Genomic DNA, 10,536 nt, shown 5'->3' with positions numbered 1-10,536 from the left:
AGTCCTGACTGCTACAGCAATTTACTGCTGAGTCATGGCATTTTACCAGTGAAACAGAATGGATTGTCCATCATCAGAGCTATAGAAATATTGCAAAAGCAAACTTTCTGGTGTGAGAAAGGAGAAGAGCTCCCAAGTCAAACACTGCTGAAAAGCTCCATACAGTCACAGTTCTTTCAGACAAGCAATTAGTCATCTTCTTCAAAGGAAGTTCACCATTTGTTATGGTCATACATTTCAGAAATAATACAATCAACTGTCGCCATCATTTCGCAATGCCTCTGCTGACATGCCATATTACTGGAATGACCAAATGACCAAAATGTACAGGTAATGGCCACTAGAAGAGGCTTCTGTTATTTATCATGGTGCTACTGAAGTCTTCTGGGGCTGACAGATGCCACTCCAGAAGGTTAATAAGATGAAGATAGCTCTTCCAGCTGGACTATAAGAGGGATTATGTCTGAGCAGTAGATAAACAGATTATTCCAGAAACAGACACTGTTGGGTTTTTTTTAAAACTTCGTCACTCTTATCACATTTAGGAGTTTACCACTCCAGTCCCCCTTTCAGTCTCCTGGACTACAAGTGTGTGTGTTTGAGGGGTTTGTTCAGTAACTGTGTTCTGGCACCTGTTTCACACTTTGCCTGAGATTCAAAACATTTCAAACTGTTGAGCACTTTCTTAAAAAAGTAGAAACACGAGGCAGTTTGGGAATTTTAGTTCTTAAAAAGAAATCTGTTAGCCAGTCTAAACTAGTCATATTTCCTGCATGACAATCCTTGAAGGTTCTGAATTGCCAGCATGCATTTGAAAACTGGATTAATATTTCTGGTCATTTGTCTTGCTCTCCAAGTTCAAGGAAGCAAAGGTAAGTTCACATGTAAAATGATTTTATTTATTTATTTTGTGTTGTAGTTGAAAAATCTTTGGAAAGGTCAAGTGGTTTTCCCTCGCTATAAAAGTCACTGCCTAGAATTGGGTGCTACAAAAGTCGAGGTTAGTGACACTGTTAACTTGACAGGCGACCCTAAGAAAATGTTGCCTTAACTTGTATCATGTAGGTTTGCTCTGCATTAAATTCTCTGTAAAAGATGCACTTTAGTTTATTTACTTATTTATGTTTCTAGATGAAAGAACAATTACAAATTACGTGGAAGGGGCACAATAGCTGAAGTGAATGCATAAGAAAATGATTGTACTCTTAATGAGAATTCGTTGTTACTGAACTGAAAAGAAAGCAACAAAGTGTATTTTTGGTTTTACTGGGTACTGTCATGGCCAACTTAAAAGACTTCTAGGTATATACACAAATATTGTAGGTGGAAACAATACTGCCAAAAAACAGAAAATAGCAATACAAATAAGGGTGACGTTACTGATAAATGTATACAGCAGAACAAGCAGAAAAATTTAAACATTATAAAAGAAAAATGAAAAAGAATACATCTGCTGACTTAAATACTTAGTGAAAAAATGTAAAAAAAAATCATAATAGTAATTTTTTCTGGCATGTAAAATAAATTTAAAATCTGTTTCAATGAACAGATTCCTACAAAAAAATAAATAAAAGGAAGCATCGATTTGTAAGCCTTTAGGAAGAATAAAAGCAAGACAGAGCAGAGACAACTATTCTGTATTCAGTGAAGCAACTAACAATTGTTCCTTTAGACATATTGAAAAGTTCACAAGTCTTTCTTTAATTGTTCAACATGAACAAGAACAAAAACATGAAAATGTGTTTTTCCTCTTGTTCATTTACATACAGGGAAAAAAACATCAGATTTTATTCTTATCACAAAAGGTTGTTGGGTTTTTTGTTTGTCTGGCTATACCGAAAGGAGGACAGGGGACATTTGACATGGGTTTAATCAGGCCTCAACTTTATTATTAAATGTCTGGGATTACCCGGCAGATAAAAGTGTACAGTGCAGGTAAACCCATGTTTATTCCATAATTATGCACGGGGGAGGGTTGTTTGTTTTATTTCATTTTTGGTTTGGGGGTTTTATTTCTTTGTTGTTATTTTTTAGATTGCTTACTAACTTTTCTGTCTGTCTTTGACATTTATGTAATCTAATTAAAACCCCAGGTTGCTGTTGCTTTACACTTTGCCTAAGGGATTCATAAATGGCCTAACACATCTTACTTTCTTTCAGTCCTAGTCATGTTAGTTAAATGCAGAGATCAGGCAGTATCAGAAAAAGAGTATTTCCATTTGTATTTAAATGTTTGTAGAGGAAGAGAGAGCCCCAGTATTCTTCAGTCTGTTGTTAATAACATTTAGAAAACTTTATTTATGCAGCAAAGACTATTACCATTTTTCTGTTTGCAGATTTTGTTTTCGGTTTTTTTAAGTAGTGGTTTTATCTCACTGAAATATAGACAGACAGCTATAGAGAACATTTAGTTCATCCAAGTATTGAGGATGATTTACCTTGGCAAAACATAATGTTAATGCATTTACAAAATTATAAGATGAAACTTATTCTGTGTTATTATTAATGCACTAATGATGGTATCAATAATATGTACACTTGTGATTATAAAACTAGAAAGAAATGAAATGAAAAATAAAGCTGAATATTCTGGCTTATCATCATTTGTTGTACCTAGATATTGCAATACATCTGATAACCGTATAATTGGATGGCATTTTACAAAGATAAGTTTAGGCTAAATATTAGGGGAAACTTACTGAACAAAGTGCCTGACTGGTTTGTGAGTGTTTTCTGCAAGAGATTTAATAGAAGTCCCATTACTGGAACATTTAATAATACCTGTGGACGACTTGCTAGATAATATTTAGGGATCATCTTGCACCTAAAGAGGGAAAGGACTAAATGATTAAATGGATTTTTTTTCATCTCTACTCTTTCTAATTTTTTAAAATAAACAGCAACACACAACAGTTTGATCAAATATTATTGCAATACTTAGGAACAAAGCTTATAGGAATTTCCTGGCTTTTGTTGTTTTAGCTGGCAGTAGTTTGTTATGTACATTCATTTTTAATAATAATTGGAAAAATTCCCACACCCCAATGTTTGGAAAGTATGTCCACGCACAAATTGAGATTATTTTTGTTCTCATACATATTCATTATTAATATTGTATAGTAAAACATTTTTAAAACTAAATTCTGCTCTCAAATATCCATGCATTGACTTCAAAGGTATTTAGGTGTTCAATGATGCAGACAGGTGGCTCATGAGATTCTCAGAAGTGCCAAGAACCCAGAACCTCAAACGTATTTAGGTGCCTAATCAATGGGATTCAGGTGCCTAGGTGCTTTTGAAAATCCCACTACTTGAATATCTGCATCTTTAGGAGCCTAAATATCTTTAAAAATCTCACCCTAACTACTTAAATTCAAGTAGTGGGTGTTAGTGGATAGTGGAAATAATCTGGATGTGTTCAAAACTTTCATGGCCCTTCCAGTCTACTATACAGTGCAACTGCTGTACATGTATAGCTGGAGATACTCAGCATTCCTAGGAAATTGAAGGCTCAAATGCAAATTAACTTTTTTCCTTTAAAAAAGAAATCTTCAGAACACTAATAGTCTCTAAACTAATTCATGGATTAATCAATCGCTGATTTTTTCCCCTATCACAGAACTGTCAAACTCAAATTGTTATTTTCAAGGTGGCCAGAAAAAATTGAGTTAGTTTTCTGAGATATTCTATTTTCTCCCTACCCATCTAATTTTTCTTTGAGAGCCTCAACAACCAAGAAGGCTACACACGTCAAAGGGGCTTGCTGGAGATGAATACAAGGGGACTTCATGGGCTGAATACACAGAACTTCAACAATGCTCCAGAGCTTGTTAGTCCAAAGAGGATCCAAAGGCTGAACTGGAGCTTGCATTTTATGCATTACCCTACCACTAAGCTCGCACAGACCTTTTTTAACACAGAAGAAAAACCCAACACAAAGTGTGTGCGACATTACAGCCTAGAATGAATGTGAGTTACAAAGCACTGAAAATACAAATTCACCAGTGAAAATGTTGAGAGGCTTTGAGCTACAGCAATTATGTACTGAAATTATGTACTTTTGCAGCCCGCTTTCAGTAGGAAAGAAGGTACGCTAGCCGCATAACAGTGCTTATTTCAGGCTGCTACATTTCAGGGGATTTTTTTAAGTAGACAAATATTCTCCATTCACTCACAGTCATTCTTTAGGAGACAATGGCTTTCTGTGTGCTCGGTGAAATCATTTTAATTCAGTCTGACTTATCCCTTCCCGTTGAGCTGTGCCAATTCAACAGTAACTGTTGCAGATTTTTGTTACTTGTAATTGCCCTTGAGAAAAGGGTTAAACAAATCTATGCCAAAGGAAGGGGCGGGGGGGGGGAATAATTAAAAAATTCAAAGAAACAAAACATGGAAATACCAGATTTACTCATCAGAATTATTCCACAGATCATCCATGAAATAAAAATTCATCTTGCTGAATTAAGGACGGTAGCTTCCCTGTTTATGTTTATAAACAACTGAAAAAATAAAATTCAGGTTACTCTGAATGCAAAAACAGTGAATTAATTAGGAATGGTTTTTAATATTTGGCATTCCTTGACTTAACTCCAAAGTTAAATATATGTATTAAAATATTAGTATTGTCAGTGAATATTAAACTGGAGTAGCACATGTATTATAGTTTTGCACACCGATACTGTGGTGATTGGTGCATTATAAATACTTACACAAGATAGCTTTTAAGAGAACAACAATAGAGATGGACTCTAGAGAACAAGGTATTTATCACCAATAAAGGGCTGTCTGTCCTTGAAGGATCTAAACTAAAGGCCACAGAGAAGGGACTTTATCCCAAATTACTCTCCACATGCTAGAAGCCATATTATGGTTTAGTATGTTCTGCACAATTTCTTATAGTGTCCTCATAACTGTGGTATCTTAGTGCCTACTAGTTGGACATTAAGTAACAAGACTGATATCTGTCATGTGTGGTTCATGTGCTCTCATCCTTTTCTCAGGAGAAAAAACTGTATATGCATTCTGGTGTATTTGTTATGGGGTTTAATTTTTTTTTCACCCTAAATTATATGTACATGTTTGTCATGGACACAGGACTAGCTGTGTCTCTGCCCCTTTTCTGGTCTCTCTGAAGGTCTCTTCCCCTTACATAAGAACATAAGCACGGCCGTACTGGGTCAGACCAAAAGTCCATCTAGCCCAGTATCCAGTCTTCCAACAGTGGCCAATGCCAGGTGCCCCAGAGGGAATGAACAGAACAGGTAATCATCAAGTGATCCATCCCCTGTTACCCATTCCCAGCTTCTGGCAGTTCTCTGTTCTGCTTCTGGCAACATCCCCTGTTGCCCGTTCCCAGCTTCTGGCCTTATCTGTCTTGGGGTGGAATCTTGGCATCTTAGACTGGGGCCCAATAACACTTATCACCTTGCAGGCCAGACTGGGTTTCAGGCACCTTCAGGAACCTGTGATATTGACCAATACCCTTATTAAAGCAAAATATTTTTTTATTAAATATTGGGAACAAAGCATTAGAGAAAAAGGGATTCCTCAATAACAAAGAGCTGACACATCTTTAGTTTCACCTACTCTTATGGTTCACTACAGGCTAAGTTAGACAGACTTTCCTCTTACATTAAAGTAACAGAACAGAACCAATTTATATTCTCCTAGCAAGCCCAGATCCTCCTGAGGGTCCCTGGGTCCCTCAGTCCAACCCATTCTGTTCAGACATGTTTCAGTAGTCCCCAGAAGAGCAGGCTAGAGCCATCAAGGCTGTTTACTTTGGCATTGCCTCTTAATGACCCTTAAGTGTAAGTTAGGAGACACTTAAAAAGGGGGCTTCTTTTCTCTATCCCTAGGTGGGGAGGTTATCTCAGCTACCCAGAGTGACCCCTACAGTGAAGGATTCCACCACAATTATGGGACAGACATTGCCAGATCTAAACACTATATTAACAATCACCAAAAAGCACCCCTACGTTTTCACAAAATTGCTAATAGTTTATACTTAATGCAGTTGAGGTCCCCGTTTGTGCCTCACAGACTTTAATGTATTAGGGAAGTACTGTTATCCCCACTTTACCAAAGGGGAACTGAGGCACAGGGAGGCTAAGTGATTTACCCAAGGTCACACTGAAAGGCTGTGGCAGAGCAGAGAACTGAATGTAAGACTCCACATCCCAATCTAGCACCCTAAACTCTGCACCATCCTTCCTTTCTCTTAGGGAGGCTATGTCAAGACCCTTACACTTGGAACAAAATGTAGTGAGGTTTGTTGTGGTTCTTAGCTCCTGTAGAAGTTCATTGCAGATTCATGGACTGAGAAAGCTCTATTTCCTGCACTGGTAAGCTTTATCTTTGCAGCAAACAGTTCCATTTGCCTGAGGACTGGTGTCCTTATCTCAGAGCTTTAGGTGATCTTTTAGACACCATGGCTTCAGACTCCTAAAAGTACTTTCTTCTGCCAACCAACATAACCATCATCTTACTTCAGCTTCAACCAGCTGCTCTCTTCACCCATTAGTTGATCTTCTCCAAGGAATGAACCATCTTGGTGGTGCTTGTACATATCAAAGGATAGACATAGTTGGATGTCATCTGCAAATTGGTGGCACTTGAACCCATGTTGTCTCACAGTTCTCCTAGTGGCAGCATGTAGATGCCGAATGACATTGAATGGAGCAGTGGTTCTCAACCAGGGGTATGTGTACTCCTTGGGGGTACTCAGAGGTCTTCCGGGGGTACTCAGCTGATCTAGATATTTGCCTAGTTTTACAACAGGCTACATATAAAGCAATAGCAAAGTCAATACAAACCAAAATTTCATAGACAATGATTTGTTTATACTTCTCTATATACTATACGTGAAAGTAAGTACAATATTTACATTCCAATTGGTTCATTTTATAATTATATGGTAAAAATGAGAAAGTAAGTAATTTTTCAGTAATAGCGTGCTGTGACACTTGTGTATTTTTGTCTGATTTTGTAAGTTTTTAAGTGAGGTGTAACTTGGGGGTACACAAGACAAATCAGACTCTTGAAAGGGGTATTGTCGTCTGTAAAGGTCGAGAGCCACTGGTATGGAGAATTGATCCTAAAGACACTCTTTAAATGAGGGGCCTAGTAGCAGAGATACAGTGTCTCTTCACTGTCCTTTGGGTGCATCCTCAAGGAAGGACTCAAATCATTATAAAGCATTCTCTGGTACCCTTGCCACCTCTCTCAGGTGGGGTAGCAGTATCAAATCCTGCGGAGAGATCCAGGAAAATGAGAATGGATGTCTCTCCTCTATCCACTAACATCAAGAAATCATCCACCGATGACATTAATGATGTTTCTGGCCCATGTCCTGGCCTGAAACCAGATTGTACTGGATCCTGGGTATTGGCTTCAGCTAGATGAGCTCATAGGAAGCCTTATAGAATCATAGAATATCAGGGTTGGAAGGGACCCCAGAAGGTCATCTAGTCCAACCCCCTGCTCAAAGCAGGACCAATTCCCAGTTAAATCATCCCAGCCAGGGCTTTGTCAAGCCTGACCTTAAAAACCTCTAAGGAAGGAGATTCTACCACCTCCCTAGGTAACGCATTCCAGTGTTTCACCACCCTCTTAGTGAAAAAGTTTTTCCTAATATCCAATCTAAACCTCCCCCACTGCAACTTGAGACCATTACTCCTCGTTCTGTCATCTGCTACCATTGAGAACAGTCTAGAGCCATCCTCTTTGGAACCCTCTTTCAGGTAGTTGAAAGCAGCTATCAAATCCCCCCTCATTCTTCTCTTCTGCAGGCTAAACAATCCCAGCTCCCTCAGCCTCTCCTCATAACTCATGTGTTCCAGTCCCCTAATCATTTTCGTTGCCCTTCGCTGGACTCGCTCCAATTTATCCACATCCTTCTTGAAGTGTGGGGCCCAAAACTGGACACAGTACTCCAGATGAGGCCTCACCAATGTCGAATAGAGGGGAACGATCACGTCCCTCGATCTGCTCGCTATGCCCCTACTTATACATCCCAAAATGCCATTGGCCTTCTTGGCAACAAGGGCACACTGCTGACTCATATCCAGCTTCTCGTCCACTGTCACCCCTAGGTCCTTTTCCGCAGAACTGCTGCCTAGCCATTCGGTCCCTAGTCTGTAGCTGTGCATTGGGTTCTTCCGTCCTAAGTGCAGGACCCTGCACTTATCCTTATTGAACCTCATCAGATTTCTTTTGGCCCAATCCTCCAATTTGTCTAGGTCTTTCTGTATCCTATCCCTCCCCTCCAGCGTATCTACCACTCCTCCCAGTTTAGTATCATCCGCAAATTTGCTGAGAGTGCAATCCACACCATCCTCCAGATCATTTATGAAGATATTGAACAAAACCGGCCCCAGGACCGACCCTTGGGGTACTCCACTTGATACCGGCTGCCAACTAGATATGGAGCCATTGATCACTACCCGTTGAGCCCGACAATCTAGCCAGCTTTCTACCCACCTTGTAGTGCATTCATCCAGCCCATACTTCCTTAACTTGCTGACAAGAATACTGTGGGAGACCGTGTCAAAAGCTTTGCTAAAGTCAAGAAACAATACATCCACTGCTTTCCCTTCATCCACAGAACCAGTAATCTCATCATAAAAGGCGATTAGATTAGTCAGGCATGACCTTCCCTTGGTGAATCCATGCTGGCTGTTCCTGATCACTTTCCTCTTATGCAAGTGCTTCAGGATTGATTCTTTGAGGACCTGCTCCATGATTTTTCCAGGGACTGAAGTGAGGCTGACTGGCCTGTAGTTCCCAGGATCGTCCTTCTTCCCTTTTTTAAAGATTGGCACTACATTAGCCTTTTTCCAGTCATCCGGGACTTCCCCGGTTCGCCACAAGTTTTCAAAGATAATGGCCAATGGCTCTGCAATCACAGCCGCCAATTCCTTCAGCACTCTCGGATGCAACTCGTCCGGCCCCATGGACTTGTGCACGTCCAGCTTTTCTAAATAGTCCCTAACCACCTCTATCTCCACAGAGGGCTGGCCATCTCTTCCCCATTTTGTGATGCCCAGCGTAGCAGTCTGGGAGCTGACCTTGTTAGTGAAAACAGAGGCAAAAAAAGCATTGAGTACATTAGCTTTTTCCACATCCTCTGTCACTAGTTTGCCTCCCTCATTCAGTAAGGGGCCCACACTTTCCTTGGCTTTCTTCTTGTTGCCAACATACCTGAAGATACCCTTCTTGTTACTCTTGACATCTCTGGCTAGCTGCAGCTCCAGGTGCGATTTGGCCCTCCTGATAACATTCCTACATGCCCGAGCAATATTTTTATACTCTTCCCTGGTCATATGTCCAACCTTCCACTTCTTGTAAGCTTCTTTTTTATGTTTAAGATCCGCTAAGATTTCACCATTAAGCCAAGCTGGTCGCCTGCCATATTTACTATTCTTTCGACTCATCGGGATGGTTTGTCCCTGTAACCTCAACAGGGATTCCTTGAAATACAGCCAGCTCTCCTGGACTCCTTTCCCCTTCAAGTTAGTCCCCCAGGGGATCCTGGCCATCCGTTCCCTGAGGGAGTCGAAGTCTGCTTTCCTGAAGTCCAGGGTCCGTATCGTGCTGCTTACCTTTCTTCCCTGTGTCAGGATCCTGAACTCAACCAACTCATGGTCACTGCCTCCCAGATTCCCATCCACTTTTGCTTCCCCCACTAATTCTACCCGGTTTGTGAGCAGCAGGTCAAGAAAAGCGCCCCCCCCTAGTTGGCTCCTCTAGCACTTGCGCCAGGAAATTGTCCCCTACGCTTTCCAAAAACTTCCTGGATTGTCTATGCACCGCTGTATTGCTCTCCCAGCAGATATCAGGAAAATTAAAGTCACCCATGAGAATCAGGGCATGCGATCTAGTAGCTTCCGTGAGCTGCCGGAAGAAAGCCTCATCTACCTCATCCCCCTGGTCCGGTGGTCTATAGCAGACTCCCACCACTACATCACTCTTGTTGCACACACTTCTAAACTTAATCCAGAGACACTCAGGTTTTTCTGCAGTTTCGTACCGGAGCTCTGAGCAGTCATACTGCTCCCTTACATACAGTGCTACTCCCCCACCTTTTCTGCCCTGCCTGTCCTTCCTGAACAGTTTATAACCATCCATGACAGTACTCCAGTCATGTGAGTTATCCCACCAAGTCTCTATTATTCCGATCACGTCATAGTTCCTTGACATCACCAGGACCTCCAGTTCTCCCTGCTTGTTTCCAAGGCTTTGTGCATTTGTATATAAGCACTTGAGATAACCTTTGGCTAGTTTCTCTAAGAACTCGTTCAGGAACGGAAGATTTTATACTGGGCAGGGCTTGAATAGATTTGCTGCAACCAGGATGCATTTCTTCAGTGCTGGTTGTACTTGGTTGAAGGAGGAAGATTCCTTTCCTGAATGAGGCAGTGGCAGGACCGGCTCTAGGCACCAGCAAAGCAAGCACATGTTTGGGGTGGCACAATTCCAGGGGCAGCGTTCCGGGCATCCTTTTTTTTTTTTGGCTTGGGCAGTTGCACTCTCGGA

General features: G+C 40.9%; 1 protein-coding gene across 1 annotated transcript in view; it reads left to right on the top strand.

Moving 5' to 3' along the window:
* Window positions 1-805: 805 nt before the first annotated feature.
* IMPG1 (interphotoreceptor matrix proteoglycan 1) overlaps window positions 806-10,536 on the top strand; it is a 97,774-nt gene continuing 88,043 nt past the window's right edge. Inside the window, exon 1 of the mRNA XM_075126536.1 lies at window positions 806-872. Within this exon, the coding sequence (XP_074982637.1) occupies window positions 806-872 (67 nt within the window). The remainder of the gene's footprint in view (window positions 873-10,536) is intronic.

The sequence above is a fragment of the Caretta caretta genome, chromosome 3 (genome assembly GCF_965140235.1).
Source record: "Caretta caretta isolate rCarCar2 chromosome 3, rCarCar1.hap1, whole genome shotgun sequence".
Lineage (NCBI taxonomy): Eukaryota > Metazoa > Chordata > Testudines > Cheloniidae > Caretta > Caretta caretta.
The sequence above is the reverse complement of the archived record's forward strand: the minus strand, read 5'-3'. Positions and strand labels throughout refer to the sequence as shown.